The 24912-nt window shown below is 43.2% G+C and overlaps 2 protein-coding genes and 1 pseudogene across 13 annotated transcripts in view; 2 read left to right on the forward strand and 1 right to left on the reverse strand.

Annotated features, from left to right (window-relative positions):
* LOC117252502 (histone-lysine N-methyltransferase EHMT1) overlaps nt 1–5971 on the forward strand; it is a 156184-nt gene extending 150213 nt beyond the window's left edge. For all 6 annotated transcript variants that reach the window (XM_078170997.1, XM_078170999.1, XM_078170998.1 and 3 more), the window contains 4 exons: nt 464–550; nt 663–741; nt 3094–3269; nt 3371–5971. In XM_078170997.1, the coding sequence (XP_078027123.1) occupies nt 464–550; nt 663–741; nt 3094–3269; nt 3371–3467 (439 nt within the window). In that variant the 3' untranslated portion in view covers nt 3468–5971. The remainder of the gene's footprint in view (nt 1–463; nt 551–662; nt 742–3093; nt 3270–3370) is intronic.
* Nucleotides 5972–7182: 1211 nt separating this feature from the next.
* cacna1ba (calcium channel, voltage-dependent, N type, alpha 1B subunit, a) overlaps nt 7183–24912 on the forward strand; it is a 775969-nt gene continuing 758239 nt past the window's right edge. For 6 of the 7 annotated variants that reach the window (XR_013492059.1, XM_078170991.1, XM_078170994.1 and 3 more), the window contains exon 1: nt 12940–13040. Coding sequence is in view for 6 of the 7 variants with exons in the window: in XM_078170991.1 (XP_078027117.1) it covers nt 12948–13040 (93 nt within the window). In the remaining variant the exon portion in view is untranslated. Of the gene's footprint in view, nt 8157–12934; nt 13041–24912 lie in introns of those variants that run through there. The other variant, XM_078170996.1, reaches the window with a different exon arrangement.
* Nucleotides 19815–22330, reverse strand: LOC144464331 (uncharacterized; annotated as a pseudogene).

The raw sequence follows: 24912 nt of genomic DNA on the forward strand, positions 1-24912 counted from the left end.
TATCACTTAAGGTGGAGTCCTGCTTTATTACCTAATCTTGTGCCTGTAAGGACTTAAGACTTTATTTCACTTGATTTATTGTTCACATGGTTACATATTCCTGCAAAAGTGGTGTTTAATCAAACTACCTCAAATTAACAGACACAGAAAACCTTGGGTTTGGTAGTCCTCAACCAGTAATCCAGCATAGGAGTATTGTTTGGTTTCTTGCTTACCATGTGAAGTGAGGGAGTTCGTACTAACATCATGACTGGAAGGCAGTGGTTTTATACCAGGCGAGAGAAAAAGGGACTCATTTTCCACTTTCAGGAAAATGATAAGCTCTCTAAGTTGTTTTTCTCTCTTGGAACTGTGTTTTCTTGAATCAAATCAATGTGGTTTTTTGTCTTAATGTTCCTCTGAAGTGAGGTTCAGATCCTTTGGCTGCTGGATGAGCTAATTGCCTTGTTGTTGTTTGTTTCAGAGCTCGGCTGCAGCTCTTCAGGACACAGAAGATGGGCTGGGGAGTGAGGGCCATGCAGGATATCCCTCAAGGGACATTCATTTGCGAGTGAGGACAGGCTCTCATAAGAGAAACAACTGAATTCACTGTGTTACAGCATGAAATATTGAACAGAAGCTGTGCTCTGAGCCCCCCCCCCCACCATTGCTTCCTTCCACAGGTATGTTGGAGAGATCATCACTGATGCAGAGGCCGATAAAAGGGAGAACGACTCTTTCCTCTTTACCCTCGACAATAAGGTGATTGAAGTAGTTTACATGAATATTTAAGGCTGCTCTAGGCGATGGTACATGTTGGCTCTGAGACATAATTGCACCATTCTGTGAGGTCAGAGAAGAAAATTTGCTGATTTTAGAGCGTCCAGCTTGCTGCAGTTAGAATGCTCAATTAATACTATGACTTTTAGCAAGGAGAGGGACAATTCTGAGAACTAATGTGAAGTTGCTGTTTTCGGATACTCTCAGTAGAAATTATTACAATGTACAGTGGTGTCCGAAAGCGTGAGACCACTAGCCAAGACTCTTCTATTTTGCCTTTATTTTGAATGCAATACCATTTTAAATTACAAATGACAATATCAGGTTAACAATCTGAGTGAAAAGATGAATCATTGAAAAAATGCACGACTTTAAAGGGCCAGTGTGTAATATTTGGCATGGTTTATTGTCAATATGAATCTAAATCTGAATATTCTACCATTAATATGTTCATACAAGTGTATAATCACTATAAAATAAAATTTGTTTGGTTTTCATAGCCTTATAGTTATGCATTTATATATATAAATAGCAAGGGCCTTGCTTTAGAGAGGTCGCCATCTTGCGCCGCCATGTATGTACGGCAGACCGAGCGGACAATCCAGCCAGCCAGAGAATGCGTTTCGCGTGTATAAATAAACCAACAAAGACAGTGGAAGGAAGGAAGAAGGAGGAGGAAACAGCAGAGAGTGTTAGTAGTTCGTCAATAGAGAGTAGTGAAAAGTTTTTTTAGTTATAAAGTTTGCGAATGGACCACACTTACCACGCAACAGGAGAGAATGAATCCGAACCGTCAACTGCAAGGAAAAGAAGACGCAACTTCACTCCTTGTGATGCACTCTCTGCGGCGCTTTTCCTCCTGATGATATATGTCCCCAGCGATGGTAGCACCGAATCCCATTCTGTGCATTCAGCCTCTCTTCTCACCCGCTCAGCATCAAACACATGGAGTTCCTCATCTGTATGCTCCGGCTCAAACAGGTATGGCTCTGGGTCTGTGTCCGCTACAAGAAACTCTTCAAAATCGCGTTCAAAGTCATCCATTGCAGCTACTATAGTCCGGAGATATTGCTAGACTAAACAAACAGCTGAGCTCTGTTCACAGGCTATGCTGTCAGTCAGTGTGCGGGCTGGAGATTGGCGGAGCAGAGGGGGGAGGGGGGTCCCCACTCAGATGGTAAACGAGTTTGTGTGTATGAAGTGTGTCTGTTACGTTAGAAGAGTCAGAGTTTGGGGCGGAGTCTTTTACCCCCTGGAGTGTTACTGGAGTTTTTGGAGTGCTCAAATAAACTGGCCTTTTTCCCGAACGCTACTCTGGTCTCCTGCTTGTGAGGGATTCATTACAATATCGTAACATGGTTTAGATTTCTAAATAAACATTCACCTCGTCGCTAGATAGACCTACTCCTGAAAAATTTGTGCGCAAGGCTTTTTGTCCCTACGAGGCCACCGTCATTTACCCGACGGGAGGGGTGAGCGAGTGAGCCCTGCAATCTAGAATTTGACCACTGATGTCACTGTTTTCAACCCATTTTACACACTGGCCCTTTAAAAATATCTTAATATTTAGTCTGTCCTTCCATCCGTTCATCCGTCTGCCCCATTCTCGTGAACACCTGACAGAACACCTTAAGGGAATTACTTAAAATTTGACACAAACACCCACTTACGCTGAAGAATACAATGATTTGAATTTTGTGGTCAAAGGTCAAGGTCAGTGTGAACTCATAAAACATGTTTTTGGCCGTAACTTAAGAATTCTTATGCTAGTTATGACAAATTTTCACACAAATGTCTTAAAGGATATAATGATGTGATAACATTTTATATCCAAAAGGTCAAATGTCAACTTCACTGTGAAGTCAAAATATTTTGCATAAAACACTTTTATGGCCATTAGTCATCATCATATCTCGAGGGGGAGAGACATTTGGTCGGATACTGAATTGGTGACACTCATCTTTGGTACCCACCTTGAGACTGCTGATTGTATAGATCTTCTGTGTGTGAAGCATTCATGTTTTCACAGGCATGGATGCAAACTGTAAGAGAAACTTGACTGGTGGGCGGAGACATACACATATTTTTAGACTGTTTATGTTTGTTGCACCCTTGAACTTGTGATGTCACTGTATTTCAAGATCTCAGCAATTGACTTGGTGAGTATGCTATCAACTGATAGAAATATTAGCCATTTTACGATCCAAATAACACCCCAGTTGTATTGTCTAGTTATTTTTTAGGAGTTTCCAGTCCACTAGATGGTGGGGTGTCACCAGATAATCCCAAAGACAACATGTGACTGTGACACTTTTTGCTCATCATCTTGTTCAGGTGGGAGATATACACTGTATTGACGCGAGACTCTTTGGCAACATCGGGCGCTTCATCAACCATCTGTGTGAGCCCAACCTGCTGGCTGTGAGGGTGTTCACCATGCACCAGGATCTACGCTTCCCCAGGATAGCCTTCTTCTCCAACAGGCCCATCAAAGCTGGAGACCAGATAGGGTGAGCTTAATTCCGACCACTATCTTTCATTTCCTCTCCAGTAGACAACTTCAGTAAACAGAATAGAGATGATATGATGAACCAGTGTCTCTTCCTCACAGGTTTGACTACGGCGATCATTACTGGAGGGTAAAGAGCAAGTACTTCAGCTGCCAGTGCGGGTCTCTCAAGTGTCGCCACTCAGCTGGTAGCAGATAGAAACTCACTGATGACCACTGATCCCTGATGATATTCTGTTCATGTCAGAAACACTGTCTCTCTGAACCAGATTCTACATAAGAGTGATGCTATGATCACATAAACACCAATGGGATTTTCTGCTATTCAGTTGTTTCACAGTTTGAAAGCCACAGATGAAAGATGAAACATCTGAAAATCGGTCACCTCAGAGCACAGGATCTAACCTATTTTTACACCTAATAAGGTTACGCCTTCATATGAGGAACACTGTGGCTTGCTGCCAGCAAAAAATACTGTATGTGAAGTTGGGTTTAACCAGCTAGTAAGCAGGTTAAATCATTTTAACAGATGGTTTTAACATCCATGGACTCTTCCTTAAAGGCTGCATTTGCTAACTTTTATGAAAATAACTTTTTGTCATATTTGCTGAAACTCACTACATCCACACAGTAGGAATGCAAGATATGGATTTTTTTTCAGATGATACTGATAATTATCTGCTCCTCATGGCCGTTACTGATAAGATAAATGATAATGTCACATTTTTATATTTTAAAAAGAAGTTCATAACCTGTAGTTTATGCACACCTTAGGGTAAGAGAGGCTAAGATGTAGGTAGCAAAGTGGACGATTTAATATTCCATGGCTCTGACCTAAACAAATCTGACATCACTACTGTTTACACAACAAAAACAAACAGTATTGGCACTTCCAATGTTCATTTATTTTGTTTAGTAAAGTACATCAGAAGCTTGACAAACATAATTTGGCTTTTGTAGAGGGTTTTGCCAAAAATTCAAATGAAATGCTCTGACATATTCTGTCACATCAGACATGTCAGTGTATTATACACAAGTAACTGAAGTGCATCCCTCAAAACAAAGGCTTTGTGTATCCCATACATTGATTTATTTGTGGTGGCCTGCAACAATGTCAACACTGACCTGCTAAAAAATGTTGGTTTTCCTTTTCTTTTTTTTCCTTTTTTTTTGAGTATATAAAATGGGTAAACACTAATTTTATCGTAGAGCTGCACATAGCATCTTGATTCACTCAACCACTCCTTGATCCACTCTCTCCTTTATGATGAGACGGTAATGTACCACAGTGGCAGGGCCAGCTGTTGGCATAATATGGCTAAAGTTAGCTAACATTTGAATGGGTTTAATGACATCACACAGTGAACATTAGCTAAAGGTTGATAAGGGGTTAAACAACAGAGTCGAGCCATTCAGTGTCCGTGTGGTTTGTTGAGACCTTTAAACAGCTCGGTGTTGGATGTTAGCTGCTGCTGCTGCTGCTGTTGTTTTAGCTCGAGCTAACACAGCAGATGTTCAACTGAACGTGTGCCGGGAAGACAGCAGCTCAGGAAATGGTCCTTCAGCACTGCAGCTAACTAGTGTCATAGCAGCTACAAAAAGGGATCAGATCCCTGGCACAATCATGTTGTCTTTCTCTAAAACTGAAAAACGTCCACACTGGTGTTGGGCTCCCTAGTTAGCATGCTGCACTTGCTCTTCAGCTTCTTCTTCTTTTTTGTGTTTGTTGGCGATGTAGGTGCTGTGCCAGTGGAGTCAATGAAACCAATTTGGCTTTGTAACATAAACTGTTTATCAGCTATAATGGTATTATCTGAATAATTAATAATAATATAAATTTCCCATTATCAGCTGATAATCTATCGGCCTGACATATATCGTTCATCCCCACCAATCACTATTACATGTGACACATAGTCTGTGGGGAAAAAAAAGAGAAAAAAATGAATCGGATGGCATTTGCTAGAATCTACTGTGGCTGTTGGAATGCAGCCAATCAGAGCCAAGGAGTCTCCCCAGTGCCGCTGTCAATCATGTCAATCATTGCTCGTGAACTGTGGTCAAACTGTCAATATAGGCAGCGCTGATCAAATATGAATCAATATTCTGTTACTGCATTGTCTATTTCCTTTCTCAGATATTTTCTGAAACATTTTAGTGTAATTTTATGCTGTAAAATGAGAGTTTGCTCTGGCCAGTGGGTGGTGCTTGGTTTTTGCTAATTGTTTTAAACATGGCGGCTGGGTCACAAACTTTCTCATTTTACAGCTAAACAGTACACTGAGGTGATAAATAGGCAATGCAATCACAGAGTCTTGATTCATATTTGATCGGCCCTGCCTAGTTTGGCAGTTTGACCTTGAGCTGTGATTGATATGATGGACAGCTGCATTAGAGACTCCTTGGCTCTGATTGGTTGTTTTTGTTCTTGTGTAATAGGTTTTTGCAAATGCCATTAGAGGGGGCAGAGGAACTTTTTATTCAGAGATTATCTGTCTCATTTAGTGCTGTGTGAATATAGTTAGAGTTTCAGCAAATATCAGGGGTTTTTTTTATATAAAAGTTCCCAACTGTAGCTTTCATACTGCAAAGTGTATTTGTGGATTAATAAAGTGAAGTAATGTTTTGGTAGTCTGATCCCTTCAATGAACATGCTTTTTACTACTTGTCTAATAAGCAATTAAACACATTTTTGAAGTGTCATTTGTCATTTGCACTTGAAAATGGATTTAATAATTTGAAATGTTTTACATAATTTTTAGGCCTCCACGCTGGCGATAGCCATGGCTGGAGGCATTATGTTTTCAGGTTGTCCTTCCGTCCCACTTTTGTGAACGTGATATTTCAAGAACGCCTTAAGGGATTTTTACTAAATTAGGCACCAGCATTCAGTTAACCTTAACAATAAGATTTTGATGGTCAAAGGTCAAGGTCCCTGTGACCTTGAATCCATCTCATTCTCATGAATGCGATATCTTAAGAACACAAAGTGAATTTCTTAAAATTGGACACAAATGTCCACTTGGACTGAATAATAAACTGATTGGAATCTTATGGTAGAAGGTCAAAGGTCAAGGTCAGTGTGACCTCATCAAATGTGTATTTGGCTGTAACTCAAGAATTCTTGTACTAATTATGACAAAAATTCACACAGTAGTCTATTAGGATAAAATAATGAAGTTTTATATCCAAAAGGTCAAAGGACAACTTCACTGTGACATCATAATAGTCTGCATAAAACACTTTTCCATTAGGCCTACCCAACATCATATCTCAGGAGACATTTGGTCAGATCTGAATCAGTGACACTAATCTTGGAACTCTGCTGATTACATAGATCCTCTGTGCTGACAGGGGGAAGATGTATGTAAAGCATGTTTTCACAGATGTCATAGATGGACAGACAGACAGATAGAAATGAATAATATTTTGTGAAGTAGGCCTAACTGTAATTTAATTACATAGTTTTTCTTAGTAACTGATTACAGTTACATTTATTTATTATAAATTTTACCTAATGTCACCTCAGGAATCCTTGCAACTGATGTTTTACTTTAAAAAGTTTGACCAGAAGTTGTGTACTCCTGCCTGCGGTTTATGCTAGACACCCACCCGATATACACTACGTTATAATGCAATTGCATTATTTTTTAATGTTTTAGGCTACTTATTTCACATTTATTAGGCTACTGTTAAAAAAATCATTCGGTCTGTTTATGAATATGCTCTTATATTGAGAGCTATCGCGGAAATCTATTATTCCGTGCAACTTTACCCCGGTCTCTCTCTCTCTCTCTCTCTCTCTCTCTCTCTCTCTCTCTCTCTCTCTCTCTCGCTCTCTCCCCTCCCTGTTGCTATGGAAACAGGGCCGGTCCAGGTGGAGCCTCTGACAGGCGTCTTGTCGGTCACGTGGGCTCTGTGGATGAGGAGCAGTGGAGAAAGTAGTGCCTCTCTATTCACATTAACAGCGACTTTGTAATAACAACCTGCACAGCCGTCATTTCTCAATGGAACAGAAAAAGAAAAACTGACAGCGACGTTTTTTCCCTCCCGGTACCGTGGGGCAAGGTGGTTAAAAGAAAAAAATCAGCGTTAAGTCGAAATGGAAACAAATCTTTAGGGAACAGAAGGGATGTTTGTGGACGCTCTCTGAAGGAAAATTATCCTGACGCTGAGGTATTTTCTCTGCTGTAGTCTTGTGCTAAACTGAGATTTTTTTAAAGGGGTATATTGGTAGAAGGAGCATCATATGGCATGGAATTAAAGCGTTGACACCAGTAGGCTATATTTTACCTCCTTCTGAGGACCGGGGCAGTCAGCCGGAGGAGAAACACCCATGAAAAATGATGCATCATGGAATCTGATCATCTAAACTTTGAGCAACAATTTCATGTCTGGAAGAGTGACAGCATGGGAAGCAGCAGAGACGGGGAGATAACAGACTAACGCTGCTGAAAAAGAAGCCCCCCTTTCTGTGTTTTGTTGTGAATGTTTGACTCTTCTATTCTTCGACGTTACACGCACCTAAAGGACCAGGGGGACGGGGCAGTGTGTGTTGTGATGCTTCTTCTTCATGTCTTTTCAGGTGTCAGTTTTGGTTTTCCCAGGAAGATCCGTGCTATTCCAGAATGGCTCGCTTTGAAGACGAACTGTCTAGCCGCTATAGTGGCAGCTGTCCCGTGGGCCCGACCAGAGGGGCCAGCCGGCAGCCGGGGCCTGCGGGGGTCCAAAGGATGTACAAGCAGACGATGGCCCAGAGAGCCAGGACCATGGCCATTTACAACCCTATTCCAGTCAAACAGAACTGCCTCACCGTCAACCGCTCTCTGTTCATCTTCAGTGAGGATAATATCATACGAAAATATGCCAAAAAGATCACCGAATGGCCATATCCTTACAGTTCAGTCTAACCAGCTACATATGTTGTTCGTTCCCATATAACGCGGAATTATTGTGCCGAACTCCGCGGAAAAATATGGTCTTTTTAGGTCCCCTGCTTATCGGAAGAAGATAAATGTATCTTGGAAATGATACACCATCTCAAATTATGCATAAGGAAAGGCGCTTTAATTCGGCATACATACGTTATGTGAAGAAGCGTTTATATCACTAAAATAAAAATAAAAATTCTACAGTTGGTTCTCCTGTTGTTAAAGAGAGAAGTGTGCTGCTTGTGCCACAAATGGGGGTTCTCAGCCTATTTTCTTTAGAATGAATTAGGCTGCCAGGTCTTTTTTCAGAAAACGTCTGATTTTCTTCAGTCTGTGAAGCTAAGACTATTGACAAGAAGGGGACCTCAAAGAGCCACATTTCTGATGGAGTTCGGCCTCATTTTTCCATATTTCCCATCAGAAAAAAACAACAAAAAACAGAACTTTAATTGTTTAGTAATTAGGCAGGCCTTTTGGGAAGACTGAGTGCATAGCACGTTGCTTGGTGTTTTAACTTATGTTTCACTTAAGTTCATTAATTAGTTTTATGCCAAGTGTTCTATTATTGGGGTTTCTGGTCAAGGCATTATTTAATTAGATTGTCATTTGATAAAGAATTTGTGGAAGATTTCTGTTATTCATCTTCATTGTGGACAGATGGAGTGAAACCTCTGGCCAGAACAGTTGTCATTCAATTCTAATTCTTAGCCCACGGATTAGGTTAGAATATAGAGCATGTCAAGGTTTATTTATTAATTTTCAGACTTCCTGATAACACTGTTGTGCAGGTTTACCTGGAAGGCCATTTTCTCTCTAACAGTTGATTGTGAAGGTTGCAGTCTGCAGATGGTGCTGTCCAGTGTGTTGAACTTCGAGCTAACAGCTGACTGGCCTCAGCATCGAAGTAGTGGCAAACTGCATGGGTGTGACACAAAACAAACAAGCCATACCAATCAAATGCAACAAGGATTCAGGTTTCAGATTAGCAAATAATGAAATAATATCTCACCGGTGCAGATTTGGATACTTTCTGAGGAAAAGTCAATGGTAAAACACCTCATGCTAATGAGTGTTATAGGTGTCACATTTAATTCACATTAAGTTGTGTAATGGCCTCCATTACTTAAGTCAGTGGTTGATTACCCCCGACGCTGAGCAAACATGTATCATGCTTTGCTGCTGCAGTGCATTACTGAGCCCTTTATCCTGATGCAGAGCAATCATGGCAGTGCTGCAGAAGGATGTATTGTGGCCCCGAGCATCTGGAGGCCCAGTCATCAGACTCCATTGGCCGGTTACCTCTCCTGAGGATGCCCTCCTCCTGGCGGAGCTGGAACAGTCCTGAGGGGATGTTGGAATTACTGGAATGGTAGTGCTAATGACATAACGGTGCACTGCAGGGAGAGAATGGCCAATTATCTGCAAAAATCTATGTATAATTTCTTGAAATAGTAGGAATAAGAAGTCTCCCCTTACTCAATAATACTATAGAATTTTTACATCCTGATAAGGGTCCTAAAGTTTTTTATCTGACAGAAACAGAGAGGATTTGTTAACTTATTTCTGTTGAGGACTGTATGGGAATACAAAGACAGCTAGCTAATCAAGTAGTTTGTGGACACTGAGGTTAAAAGGACACTCAATTAAAAGTTAAGTTTAACCACATGAGGAGCACTAGTCAGCCAGTGAAAACAGTTTTATAACGTCTTCTGTAGCTCTGGAGGGAGTTTTTCAGAATATGAAAAATATCCCTGGTGATATTATCAGGGTTGTCTCAGCTAGAGGTGGGGCAATTCATCGATGTAATCAACGTAATCGATTACAATGAGCTCTTTGTTAAGACTGTAGCAGAGAGCACCGTCCAGTTTACTTTTTGTCCCTACCCAAACATTATATATCAGGATTATCAACACGTGGAACGTGTGTCTGTGAGTAGTAGTCACTTAAACTTTCTGCGCTGCCGCTAATGATACGCATGCATCATCTGACGTTGTTATTTGGCCGTTAAATATTTTCTGTTTACTTCAATGGGCACACACGAGCAACAAAATGTCTTAAACTAATGTTCCAGGCTGTGTGAAGGTCTGTGATTTCGGTTACAGTTGTAAATCGTTTCAGTTATTTTCCTCGCCCCACACTGATGCAAAAATGCATTTGCCAGTAATTATCTTAACTGCATATTACTGCAGTGATGAAATATATCCATGTCATAACAATATTAAGTTTTCAGGCAAGTACTGGTGAATACTGATTCACCAGTTCAGTGAACGGACTGCTGTGATATACAGTAATTAAATTAATGTATGTGTTACACCAGTGCTTTTGAATTTGAGGTCCAATACTTTCTGATCAGGTATCTGACACATATTATCATCATCATTATTATCATTATTATTATTATTATTATTATTATTATTAATAATAATAATAATAATATCATAACACAATAGTGACATAGACATTAGACTAATCAAAAAATAATTGTTACATTAATTGATAAAAAATCATTAGGTGCAGTCTCAGTCTAGTCCCAGCCAGCACTTGTGAGTTAAAACATTGAACAGGAAGTCTAAATAATGAATTGGGGCTGATGGGGGTGGATGTTCTAATGAAAGGTCCTGTTGGATTACATTTTGGGAAATGTAAGACCCAGTCTTTCTGGAGTTTGATCCACACAAGGAATGGAAAGTCAGGATCACTTAACCTCTGCTTCTCTTATTTTGACCACTCTTTTTAAAATCTGTCACATGTGAGTGCCTCAGCTTTATGGAGGTACTGAAATCTGCTTCAAGAGTTGTGTCCCAATTCTATAACCCATACAAACTGTATACATTAATAATTATACACTAATCTTTTTTTTTGTACACTGTTTTAACAGTTAGCATAAAAGAAATACTTAATCATACTCACTTACATACTTCAGCATTTTATACTAAACTGTATAATATGTGTGCCACTGGATATCAGTCAAATTGCGACTTTAGGTTGCTACTTCCAATAACAGTTAACAGTCTTAACAATCTGAAATGCAGTTGTTATTTCATGTTTTCTAAGGTGTTCCTTACTGTAAGCAGCTCCTCCATTTTCTTTATGCGTTGTGGCAGAATGTGGTGCTGGGATTTTATGTAAAAACAAAACAAAACAAACAAACAAACAAAAATAAGACCCAGAGTGTTAACATGCACACTGAGTGTTTTAAGTATACTTATTGCGTCATTTCTCCAGTGTGAACCATGGATGCATTAGAAGAACTGCATACAGCATGGAGTAGCCCAGGAATGAGTGCTGAAACCCAGAAATGAGTTGGCATTTCAGCACTCCTGCTTCCCTCGTCTCAAAGTCAGTGGTGTTTTTTTAATGGTTTTTGGTTATATGCCTGAAATAAGATCTGTGGTTAGTACAAGCTGAAGAGACTTTCAGTTTTTGTTCTAGTTCAGTCAATCCCCCACTCGTGAACTTTGAAGCTTCTATGTGTCTTAAAAATGGCAGTTGCTAACAGGTGAAATGAGACCAAAGAATATCAACATGCTGAGCCGTGCCAACATGGCTTTACAGTCTTGTTATGGTGGTGATGTTAGGTTTTGTGACTGTATTGTAGTTTGTTTATTTACTTCAGGGGATTGCATTTAGGCTTCAATATTTATGAAAGTGATGATCGTCAGTGGAGATTATTTTGCTGAACAAAACTTGTTAGTATCATAAATGTGTGTTTGCCAGAGCTTATTTTCTGCAATACTCTAAAATCCAATGAAAAAATCTTATTGGCTTTTTGATGAGGGAACCAGGGTGATGCTAACTCCACATCGACCTACAGAAAAACGTCATCCCTGGAGAACTTTGTTGAACACGGGGCCCCATTCATTCCTATGAGAGTTGCTAAGTGCCGCATAAAGTCAAAATGATTCAGCTAACGCATATGAAATTACCCCAATGATCAGTGCTAGTTCTGCACTGTGCGGCCCATAGAGCAGGCGCACTAGAGACTTACAGCAACTTTTATCGGACCAAATGGATCAAATCTTGATAATATAACAAACCATTTTGCAGGGGTATTGATGCTCAAATGAAATTATCCACTGATTTACAGAAGTCTTTTTTACAGTCCATGGGGAAAAAAAGTATTTTTGGGCCACAGGGAATCACATGACGGACCTTGTAAATTGCAGCACCACTGTTTGGCCTTTTAGGAAAATTAGTTTCAAAGCCTAGCCCACTTGCTGGGGGCTTGATGTGAACACACTGCATATGCGAATGCTGCTTAGAATTAGTGTGCTGTATAAATATGGGACCTACAGTATGTTGTATCTTATGACTGCAGTGCACTCCTGTCTGTCAGACTCTAACAGACAGGAGTGCACTACAGTATGTTGTATCTTATGACTGCAGTGCACTCCTGTCTGTTAGAGTCTGTTGGCCTCCTTTCATGAATTTCTCCTGGTATGACAGAAAGAAACTCTTTTCTTTTGATGGTGAAAAACTGACACCAAAGCTGACATTTACTGATGCATGAATTAGCCAAAAAGTATCTGCTGTAAAATGTGTGGATGTTACAGTTTACATTTTTTAGAAAGATGCACAAACACCAAGCAACAATTTAGGTCCATGAAGTATGTTCCCGGGCATGGTTTTTCCATTTTCCATTGGAAAATTATAATTGATTTAATGGTATGGTTTATGTTTGCATGTGTAGCAGCCTGTGAATTTGCTCTCCACAAGATTTCCTTAACACTGTCACTCCATTTGAATACATGATCCTGGCCACCATTATAGCAAACTGCATTGTGCTGGCCTTGGAGCAACACCTACCAGCCTTAGACAAAACACCAATGTCAGAGCGTTTGGTAAGTATCCATTGATCCACTTCCTTAGATGGGCTGAAAACCTTTCTGACAGACATACCACAGAGTTCATGATGATTTTAAGCCATCAGATGTTTCATCAGGACTGTGTCACTGCATTATAAAATTCTCTATACAGCTTTTCTGTCTTTACCCAGCTATTATCTAGTCCCAGTAAACATTATGGAGACAAATGAGCATGTCTTGACTCTTGTCAGGGAGCTGTGGCCCTGTGTTGGTATGGCTGCAACTACCAATTATTTTCATTATCAATTAATCTGACAATTATTTTTTTCTATTGATTAATTGTTTAATGGAAAACATAAAAACATAATGAAAACATCAGTTTACAAACTCTTACGCAGCTCCGACAGTATAATCCAAGTTCCATTTGTCCAGTCTTGTGCTCAGTACTTACTAAACACATGCACTCTTGCTAAAATGTTAGGATTTAAAACATGTCAGTACAAACAACCTGGGCTAGTCACACACTGATGAGTAGTGTGCCTGGCCCAGGCTCAAGGCATGCCACCATAGGCAGAAGTGTTTTATATTTTAACATATTAGCAAAAATGCGTATGTCTGTAATGTACTGAGCATATGACTGGATTAAAGAGACTTTGATCATACTGCAGGAGCTGTGTGAGAGTTTGTTAAGTGATGTTTTGGTATAGTTTTGTTGTTGTTAAATGTGGACCCTGATTACTTCAATTCATGAAGAATGTTCACCTTTTATGGATTCTCTGTCCACCATGAAGGCATGAGAGAAAAACGTGTTGCATCAGATTCTGCTAAACTGATGAAATACGATCAAGGAAGGCTAGTTTTAGTAAGAAATCTTTGAGTTTTAACACTTATCTATGACATAACACTGCCAGAGATTTATAATAGTTGGAGGAAGGATTTTATTACTATGGACATTTAAGACAATGACAATAATTTCATCCTCCGTCTCAAGGACTGCAATGAAAGCAGTAGCATTATCCCATTCATGCCACAGGGTAACCAGGAATATATGCTTACCCGTACCTGATTGGCCAACAGAGTGCCTTACCAATAACTTTGCATTGTGTTGTGGCAAACGATTAGATTCAACTTTTTGCTGACGACATTTTTTTGTTTGTTTTCTTTTGCCTTAGCCCTCTCTGTTAGTATAGCCACAGCTGTGTTTTTATTGAAACACATGAGGAGGCTGCCTTTTTTTAACAGTGTTAATGTCGATCTGAACACACTCTAGAAATCCCTCATAATTTAACAAAAGAAGCCAAGAGTTAAATGCTGTCTTTACACAAGCAGCCTTGCAAGACATTTGTATAATACAGTCTAAAATTGGCAAAATGGTGATTTAAATCGGGGAGGATGTGATCAAAGAATCAGTCAGAGTAAAAAACATAGTAAACAATCTGACCAGATATTCAAAGCCAGCTTTCAGGTCTAAATCTTCAAATCTAGACTAATCAAGTAATTTCTAATTTTTGTGATGCAGTTATGCAGCATTGTCATCTGAAATGCTCCACAGACATTGGTTTAAAGAAGAACCAGAAATAATACACTAAGTGTCACATCAATAGAACAGCTTTTCCCCCCCAATTTAATGTATATGTAAACTGACCACTTTTGTGAAAGGGAAACATTGCCTATATTTAACCAGCTCTGTGTCATTGCGCTGTGGGCAGTGTGTACAGATGAACGGTGTTTGGCTTTGACCCATATTGTGAGCGCCCGCAACCCACTCATTTGCTGGTGAACTTCAATGATGTGGACTTTTGTCGGCAGATGAGTAGGAGCTTGTAGGAGCTTGAGATCGGACAAGTTGGCCGACACCATACCGCCTGCTGCTCCTTGAGCTCCTTGAGCCAGACCTCCAATCTGTTAAATAGTCGCTCTACAGCTTGCCATCCAGTGCTGAACTGAGTTTATATAACAGTTTTGTGGAGATATTATTTACCAAGTTGGATTATTTTGGACAAGATGTCAACAAGAGAAGAAAGATTGACAAGTGCTGACATCGCTCATACGTGGACAAAAGACAGACTGAGGACTGAGTTAGTAAAGGCTTCGGATCTGCTGAATGTCCTCCAAGACAGAGAAGAGGAATGTGTAGCAATGCTGAAGCAGGCCTTACTGGAGATGCAAGAGCTTAAAACGAGGCAAGATGCCTTTGGCAAAGAAGTTCAAGACCTCAAAGCTCAGAATGAAATTCTCAAGCAGCAACTTGCTGAAGTACGTGCAGAAAGTAAGAACATAAGGGGCACTAGTTTCCCGGCGTGGCGCAGGGTGGCGAACCCTGCACAGAGCTAGTTTCGAGCAGTGCAACCCAAGGCGCGCTCAGTTTGGTAGTTTGGCAGACCGAGGTGCGCTGAGATGGGTGTGGCGGCGCAGCAGGGGGAGGTGTCGACAGATCCAGCTTGGTACAGTGACAGTTTCGTGCCAAAAGGCTTCGCCGAAGGTGCGCTAAAAGCTTGCCAGCTGAAACCACGTCTACTGTCAGCGCAGACGGAGCGCAGCTGGTGTAAGCCAAAGTTTGGCTGACCGGCGGACAGTGCGCACATGTTGCCAAAACCTCACAGGCAGGTTTCCAGAATATCAGGCACATTAATAATGCAATAAATACCCAAAAACCACTATTCAATGCAACTATCTGCAATCGACACATAAATATATCTCTACATCGACTGTCCCGTCACATCTGATGTCAGATCAAAGGGGATTGGCACCGTTTGGCACGCGTAATGGAAACCCAACGTGATTTGATTAACACAGCTGCAAAAATAAGTTCACATCCCTCTCAGCCAACCACAAACAGCCACAGCATCAGATAGGGAGTATATATTCAGCATCTGTCATCTTAGAAAAGTCAAAAGAAAAGAAACAGAGTGAGACTGTGAGAGAGAAAGAGAGAGTGCACGCGCGCACGAGAGAAATGCAACATTGATTTACAATTGTGGTGACCTCCTCCCAGGCTACCTTTGCATCATCAGCCCGTGGAGGTCTGCTCGCAGTTCCGTATATTCGGACACTGCGAGCTTGGACCTCCCGGACCAAAACATCAGTTTCCTCCTGGGAGAAGTTTGGCCATCTGACGCTGCTGCTCTCTTCTGCCATGGCGAATTGAGTAAACTCTCATTACGCTTTTGCGCAGCGCATTTAAGGGCGAGGAGAGGGGCTCATTTGATTGGTGTGATGTGTGTAAAACCCACTCCACGCCTTCTCTCCTCCCTCTTTCCAACTTGCGCAGGTAGGAGGGACGGAGGTGGAAAGAGGAGTAGCTGCGCCAGTGCGCACGGTGTGCCAAACTTGCAAAAACTAGAGCCCAAAGCCTCAAATGGCTACTGTGACTGAGCAATATGGCATGGTGAAGACAGCTGTAGCCCATCAGCAACGTGCACTTGAACATTTGGAAAGCAAAGATAGGGAGAGAAAACTCATCTTTACAGGAGTGGCAGAGAATAGAGGAGAGAAACACTGGGAAAAGGATGCAGCTGTTGTTGAAGACATATTGGTGGAGATTCAATGCCCTGGTGTGGTGCCAGCTAAAGTCATGAGGCTCGGGAAACCAAGGGATGAAAATTCACCACCTCGCCCACTGTTGGTGGTTACAAATACCATATCAGAGGCAAAGACTGTGTTGGAAAATGCCAGGAAACTGAAGAACTCAGCCAAGGATGGTCGCAGAAAAGTCTATATAAAGAAAGACCAACACCCTGCTCTTCGTAGGGAATGGAAGAGGCTGCATGACCATGCAAAATTTGAAAGGGCAGCTCCTGCAAATGTTCAGTGTACAATCAGAGTGGACTACAAAAGCATGCTGTAACAAAAGATGGTGAGGTGATTTGCAAATTTGTGTCACCTTTTCAGCTACCGGGTCAAAGCATGTAAGGTTTGGGTTTTGGAACGTCAGTGGGTTGAGGAATAAATTGGAAAGCATAAATGTGATGCAGTGGTTAAAAGATCATGACATGGTGGTGCTGTTGGAGATTAAAAAAGCTAGGTGGTGCAGATTCCTGGTTTCATACCTGTAGTAGCAAAAAATCAAAATAGCCAGAGAGGAGGTGTTGTGGCTCTGTTTAAGCAAAATATTTAAAATGACATCACTGTAATTAATACATCAGCTGAGGAGCAAATCTGGTTTCAACTGCAGAGTGTTCCAGGTATAAGGTTAGGTAAAGTATATATTCTACCATCTGATTCACCTTTTTTCTCTAATGTAAGCTTTGCAGAAATCCAGGCCAGAACTCAGGATAACACCATGGGTTATGTGGTGGTTGGTGATATGAACACTAGATGTGGAAACAAGGTGAATGAGCTGCTTGAAGGTAGAACTAACATGTACTACAAGCCTGCTGATGAAACTGTAAACACTAATGGGAAAAATATTAGTCAAATTTGTAAAGATAATAATTTATTGGTAATTTACATACAATGTCTAACTCCTTCCCTAGTTGTCTAACTTATTGCAAGAGATAAAAATGGCTTTCTGAAGTGGATTACTGCTTAATCAGTGCTACGTATATTAGTTGTGTTGAAAACTTTGAAGTGAACCAAAATTTGGACATGCCATCTGATCACGCACCTTTGTCTATAGAACTTGTGTGATAAATGCAAAGGTTCTGTAACAGCGTGCTCAGGACCTATGTGTGCATTCTGGTACGAGTTGTGCTAAAGTAAACCTGTGCAGGAAACAAATACCCCTCACAAAAATTAATGCAGACCAGTTTGCCCACAACATAAGTCTACTAGAAATCCCTGTCCTTAGCTTTGACCAGAATCTAGATGATATAAGATAAAATAAGATACACCTTTATTGATCCTATAATTGAGAAATTCCAGTGTTACAGCAGTCAAGAGGAAAGAGTCAGATTAAAGATTTCAAATTTAAACTTAAAAACTTAAATAACTAGGCATGCAAATAAGTACAAAAATGCAAGAGACGGCGATAAATAATAATAACAATAGTGAACAATAGATAGTTGAACCTCAGATTGAGGAGGAGCAATGTGGTTTTCGTCCCGGACGTGGAACCGTGGACCAGCTCTTTACCCTCGCCAGGGTGCTGGAGGGGGCATGGGAGTTTGCCCAACCAGTCCACATGTGTTTTGTGGATTTGGAGAAGGCTTACGACCGTGTCCCCAGGGGCATCCTGTGGGGGGTGCTCCGGGAGTATGGGGTTGGAGGCCCCTTGCTAAGGGCCATCCAGTCCCTGTACCGAAGGAGCATGAGTCTGGTTCGCGTGGCTGGCAGTAAGTCGGACCTGTTCCCGGTGAGGGTTGGACTCCGCCAGGGCTGCCCTTTGTCACCGGTTCTGTTCATAACTTTTATGGACAGAATTTCTAGGCGCAGCCGAGTGGTGGAGGGTGTCAGGTTCGGTGACGGGAGGATCTCGTCCCTGCTTTTTGCGGATGACGTGGTCCTCCTAGCTCCATGGAACAGTGACCTCCAGCTCTCGCTGGGGCGGTTCGCAGCCGAGTGTGAAGCGGCTGGGATGAGAATCTGCACCTCCAAGTCTGAGGCCATGGTCCTCAGCCGGAAAAGGGTGGATTGCCCACTCCAGGTCGGGGGGATGTCCTTCCTCAGATGGATGAGTTTAAGTATCTCGGGATCTTGTTCACGAGTGAGGGTAGGATGGAGCGGGAGATTGACAGGCGGATTGGGGCGGCGTCAGCAGTGGTGCAGGCGCTTAACCGGTCCGTTGTGGTGAAGAGGGAACTTATCCAGAAAGCGAAGCTCTCAATATCTACGTTCCAACCCTCACCTATGGTCACGAGCTCTGGGTAGTGACCGAAAGAATGAGATCGCGAGTACAAGCAGCCGAAATGAGTTTTCTCCGCAGGGTGGCTGGGCTCAGCCGTAGAGATAGGGTCATCCGGGAGGGACTCGGAGTAGAGCCACTGCTCCTCCACATCGACAGGAGCCAGTTGAGGTGGTTTGGGCATCTGGTAAGGATGCCTTCTGGCCGCCTCCCTTGGGAGGTGTTTCGGGCATGTCCAACCGGGAGGAGACCTCGGGGCCGCACCAGAACACGCTGGAGGGACTACATCACCCGGCTGGCCTGGGAACGCCTCGGGGTTCCCGCGGAAGAGCTGACGGAAGTGGCTGGGGAGAGGACTGTCTGGGCTTCTTTGCTGAGGCTGCTGCCCCCGCGACCCGGACCCGGATAAGCGGAGGACGACGAGTACGAGTACGAGTACAATAAAAATAATAATGGGAAGTGGATAATAAGGAGCAGCAGTGAATGAAAATGGCCAGTGTATAAGGTGCAAGTGATTGTATGTGCAAAAACAGCAGACTGCTGTGGTGTCCATAAAGTGTCCATAGTGTCAATAAAGTGTCCATGGTGCAGTCTACTGTGAGCAGTGCTGGTTATGTAGCCTGACAACAGCAGGCAGGAAGGACCTGCGATAGCGTTCCTTCACACACTTTGGGTGAATCAGTCTATCGCTGAAGGAGCTCTCCAGAGCTTTTATCTCCTCCTGCAGAGGATGGGAGTCATTAGTCCTCAGAGATGACAGCTTGGCTGTCATCCTCCTTTCTCCCACCACCTACAGAGTCCAGAGAGCATCCCAGGACAGAGCTGACCTTCTTGATCAGCTTGTCCAGTCTCTTCCTATCTGCAGCCGAGACGCTGCTGCCCCAGCAGACTACTCCATAGAAGATGGCTGATGCCACCACAGTGTCAAAGAAGGTCTTCAGGAGCGCCCCCTGCACTCCAAAAGACCTGAGCCGCCTCAGCAGGTAGAGTCTGCTTTGGCCTTGCCTGTATAGTGCTGTTACGTGATTAGTCCAGTCCAGTTTATTGTTAAGATGAACACCCAGGTACTTATAAGATGTCACCATCTCAATGTCCTTTCCCTGGATGTTCACCGGTGTTGGGGGGAGGAGTCTGCGCCTGCGGAAATCCACCATCAGCTCTTTGGTTTTCCCCGCGTTGACCTGAAGGTGGTTCCTCAGGCACCAGTCCACAAAGTCCTGGTTCAGTTCTCTGTACTCCCTGTCGTCCCCATCTGTGATGAGGCCGACTATGGCAGAGTCTTCAGAGAACTTCTGCAGATGACAGGTGGGGGTGTGGTATGAAAAGTTTGCAGTGTAGAGGGTGAAGAGGAACGGTGCCAGCACTGTCCCCTGCAGGGCCCCTGTACTGCAGACAACCAAGTCCGATACACAATCCTGGGTCCTGACATACTGCGGCCGGTTCGTGAGGTAGTCCAGGATCCAGGATGTGAGGTGATTAGCCACCCCTATGTGCTCCAGTTTGTCCCTCAGAAGTGCAGGCTGTATGGTGTTGAAAGCGCTGGAGAAATCAAAGAACATGATTTTCACAGAGCTTCCAGGCTTCTCCAGGTGGGAAAGAGCTCTACGCAGGAGGAAGATGACGGCGTCATCCACCCCAATGCCAGGCTGGTAAGCAAACTGCAGCGGGTCCATTGAAGGGCCTACTGCGGGGCGGAGACGAGACAGGACCAGGCGCTCCAGAGTCTTCATGAAGTGTGATGTTAATGCCACCAGTCTGAAGCTGCTGAAGTCCTTGGGGTGCGGAGTCTTGGGCACAGGTACCACGCAGGATGTCTTCTACAGCTGTGGTACTCTTCCCAGCCTCAGGCTCAGGTTGAAGATGGTTTCAACTATCCACAGTTGGTCTGCGCAGGTCTTCAGGAGCCTGGAGCTGATGCCATCTGGACCCGCAGCCTTCCTCGTCTTTATCCTCCTCAGCTGATCTCTCACCTGACAGGTAGTGAAGGACAAGCTGGAGCAGGGGGGCTGTGTGCTGGAGGGTGGAGGTGATGAGGTGGGGGGAGGGGTGGGGGCTGGTGAGATGTCCGGGGGAGCGGGGGTGGGGGAGGTGTCGAAGCAGTGTGCCAGGTGTGTAGGTGGGGGGGGAGGTGAAGGTGAGGATGAGGGGGGTTGCAGCCGTGATGTCTGGGCCAGGGGAGGGGCAGGCTGATCAAATCTATTGAAGAATAGATTCAGATCATTCACCCACTGCTGGTCGCCTCTGGCCTGGTAGTCTGGTTGTTTGTGTCCTGAGATGGTTTTCAGACCTCTCCAGACTCCGCTGACGTCACTCTGCTGCAGCTGTTCCTCCATCTTCTTTTTGTATCCTTCCTTTCCCTGCCTGATGTTTCTCCGTAGCTCCTTCTGCACAGCCTTCAGCTCCTCCTTATTTCCAGAGTTAAAAGCTCTCCGCTTCTCCTTCAGGAGAGCTTTTAGCTCTGGAGTAATCCAGGGTTTGGTGTTGGAGAAGCAGCATACAGTCCTGGTGGGTACGGTGCTTTCCACACAGAAGTTTATGTAGTCCGTAATGCATGATGTCATACTGTCAATGTCCTCCCCATGGCAATCGCTGAGTACCTCCCACACAGTGGCCTCGAAGCAGTCTTTCAGGGCCTCCTCGGCCTCCTCAGACCATCTTTTCACAGTGCGGGTGGTTGCTGGTTCCCTCTGCACCAGAGGTTTGTAAACAGGCAGAAGATGAACCAGGTTGTGATCAGCTCTTCCCAGGGGGGGTAGGGGGGATGAGTGGTATGCCTCCTTGGTGTTGGCATAAAATAAATCCAGTGTTTTATTGTCTCTGGTGTGGCAGGAAACATACTGGGTGAAGGTGGGCAGGGTGGTGGATGGACAGGCGTGGTTGAAGTCCCCAGAGATCAGAAGGAGGGCCTGAGGGTGCTGTGTTTGCAGCCTACTTGTAACAGAATGTCACAGAATGTCACAAGCAGACTTGGGGGGACATACACTGCTACCATAATGACATGAGAAAACTCCCTGGGTAGATAATATGGTCTCATGCCAACAGCCAGCAGCTCAATGTCCCTGCAGCAATGCTGTTCCTTAATAGTGATGTGCCCAGAGTTACACCATCTATCATTCACAAACACAGCCAGCCCTCCTCCTTTCCTCTTACCGCTGCCCGCTGTCCTGTCGTATCTGATGAGCTGAAATCCGTCCAGCGCTGCAATTGTGTCCGGTACTTCCGCGTTCAGCCATGTCTCGGTAAACACCAGCACGCTGCTCTGCCGGTACTCCCTCTGATGGCGAGTCAGCGCTGACAGCTCGTCCATCTTGTTGGGGAACGATCTTACGTTCCCCGTAACGACGGACGGGAGGATGGGTTTGTACCGTCTCCTCCAAGTCTGTTGTCGGCACTGCACTCCGGCGCGACATCCCCGTCTCCTTCTCAGCAGCTCGCCGGGAATGTTGTGCCTCTGCTCGGGCCGCACCGCAGTGTGACGCAGCGCTAACAGCTGGTCCTGGGTGTAAACAATGGAGGCACGGCTGGGCGCCGGATCGCCGCACATGATCGTATCCATAGCGAAATTGGAGAAAGACCGCTATAAAGAGAGCGGTCTTCGCCTCCATAACAAAACAGAACAGTGCTAGCTAGCTAACTGAAAAAAAAACTCCAAATAAGAAAGTTAAATGAAATAGAAATTGAAAAAAGCTCAGCGGTGAGCAGGAGCTGCTGTAACAGGCGTCCGCACTGGGGGCGCCATCTTGATTATATGGCTGTGTGGTTAACAGAATCTTTGTATAACTGTGCTGCCTAGAGCAAACTAGCCAGCCGCAGATCTCTGCCACATAGTCTGCCTGAAAACCAGGTAGCACTCTCACCCCGGTGGCAGCGTATATTAGAATGTGGTGATGCTAAGATGTTATGGCGGGCTATTGATTGGAAAGGGGAGTTTTCTGTAACTCCTCTTAAACAGACGCCGGATGGACTTCCAAACACATATAGAGAGGCTGTTGAATCCCCCTCCTGGTGAGAGAGAAAGTCCGCTGCATATGGAGGACTGATGTTAACATGCCACTATTAGATGACCCTATCAAAGTAGAGGAAGTTCAGTATGTAATTGACCACCAGCTAAAGTCAGGAAAAGGGGCGGGCCCTGATGTAGTAAGCCCAGGTGTGTTCAAACTTCTGCCGGGGAATGGGTAATATTTTTTATGCACATTTATGAATATTGTCTTTGTGATGGATTATCCAATTAGCTGGACCTGTGCTAAACTGGTCATGTTGGTGGCTTAGTGGTAAAGCAGGTGCCCTATGTATAAGGCCGTTGCTGCAGCGTCCAGGGTTCGACTCCAGCCTGTGGCCCTTTGCTGCATGTCTCTCCCCCCCTCACACTTTACTATCCTATCAATTAAAGGCAAAAAAGGCCCTAAAAATATCTTTAAAAAAAAAAGAAAGAAAGAAAGGTAACCTTATAGGGGTGATCAATAGCATAGCAAAGTTATATGATTATGTACCGAATAATAGACTAATGGCCTGGTATAAGCCATTCCGAGAGCAGGCTGGCGCCCAACCAGAAAGGAGCTGTATTGAACATATTGTGACACTTGGGCTTTTAATAGAATATTGTGTAAGAAAGAAGATTAAACTTTACATTGCTTTTATAGACTTTTCTAAAGTTTATGACAGGGTCCCAAGAGGAAAATTGTTTAGAATTTTAAAGAGCCTGGGGTGTGGACTTACTATAATCAATCAATCAATCAATTTTATTTATAAAGCCCAATATCACAAATTACAGTTTGCCTCAAAAAATGTGTTTTTGCAGAGTCGGTCAGTCACTGGATAAAAACTCTGCACAATTTACTGTCTGCATCTGTTAAAACCATTGATTACACATTTCAACGCCTCAAACTGCACCGAAGCAATACACAGGGATGGCCACTTTCCTCATTATTGTTTGCCATTTTCATCAGACCCCCTTGCAGCTGCCTAGCTGCCACTAGTATCACAGGTATACAAACCATAGATTGTATATAATGATGAGCAGGCTGGCGCCCAACCAAAAAGGAGCTGTGTTGAACATATTGAGACACTTCGGCTTTTAATAGAATATTGTGTAAGAAAGAAGATTCCGACGTCCCTCTGTCTTTTGGACCCTCACAGCGGATAAGGAAAAACTCCCCAAAAAAAACCCTTTAACGGGGGAAAAAAAACAGTAAAAACCTCAGGAAGGGCAACTGAGGAGGGATCCCTCTTCCAGGATGGACAGACCTGCAATAGATGTCGTACAGAACAGATCAACATGATAAATTAACAGTAATCCATATGTCACAATGAGACAGAAAGAGAGACAGAGACAGAGAGAGAGAGAGAGAGAGAGAGAGAGACAGAGAGAGATGCAGGACAGACGGTAATGACAGTAGCTTACAACAACATTAATGAAAGTAATAATATTATAATTATAATTCTGGCTGTTGTGGTACAATATGTTGAAAGTATATATTAATATCTGATAGTGTACATATGTGACAATAATCATATGTGTATAATAACAGTAGAAGTATGACTAATGATAACAGCAGCAGCAGGAGGCATCTGGCAGGACCACGGCAGCAGCACAACCACACACATCACACTATCCAGGCACCGCTGTGATAGAAGTTAACCTGCCAGTGGACAGTGGAGCACAAAGGCTCTGATGTCAATGTACAGTGTGACAACAAGTATTTTGGGCTCCACTATGATAACATCTTCTGTTGGGGTGAGGCAAGGATCTCCCACATCCTGTTTTTTGTTTGTGATGTTTGCTTATTAGAAAAATTAAACAACAATGTGGAGAAGATGGATTTTTGAGGTGGCTTCATGTTTTAATGCTGATGGATGATACCGTTATACTGGCGACCTCAAGAGAAAGGCTGATTGAAAAATTGAAATGTTTAGAAGAATATTGTGATGAATATGGCATGCTTGTTAATGGAGATAAAACAAAGTTTATGGTTATTTTGGGATCGGATGAAGACAGACAGCCTATTCCACTTGAATCATTTATAGTGAGGCATGGTGACAGTTATTCATATCTGAGAGCCATCTTTACTGCTGATGGAAATGCTCGAACCTCTATGGATCTGCATATAAAAGAGAAAACAAAAC

Source organism: Epinephelus lanceolatus, chromosome 9 (genome assembly GCF_041903045.1).
Source record: "Epinephelus lanceolatus isolate andai-2023 chromosome 9, ASM4190304v1, whole genome shotgun sequence".
NCBI lineage: Eukaryota > Metazoa > Chordata > Actinopteri > Perciformes > Serranidae > Epinephelus > Epinephelus lanceolatus.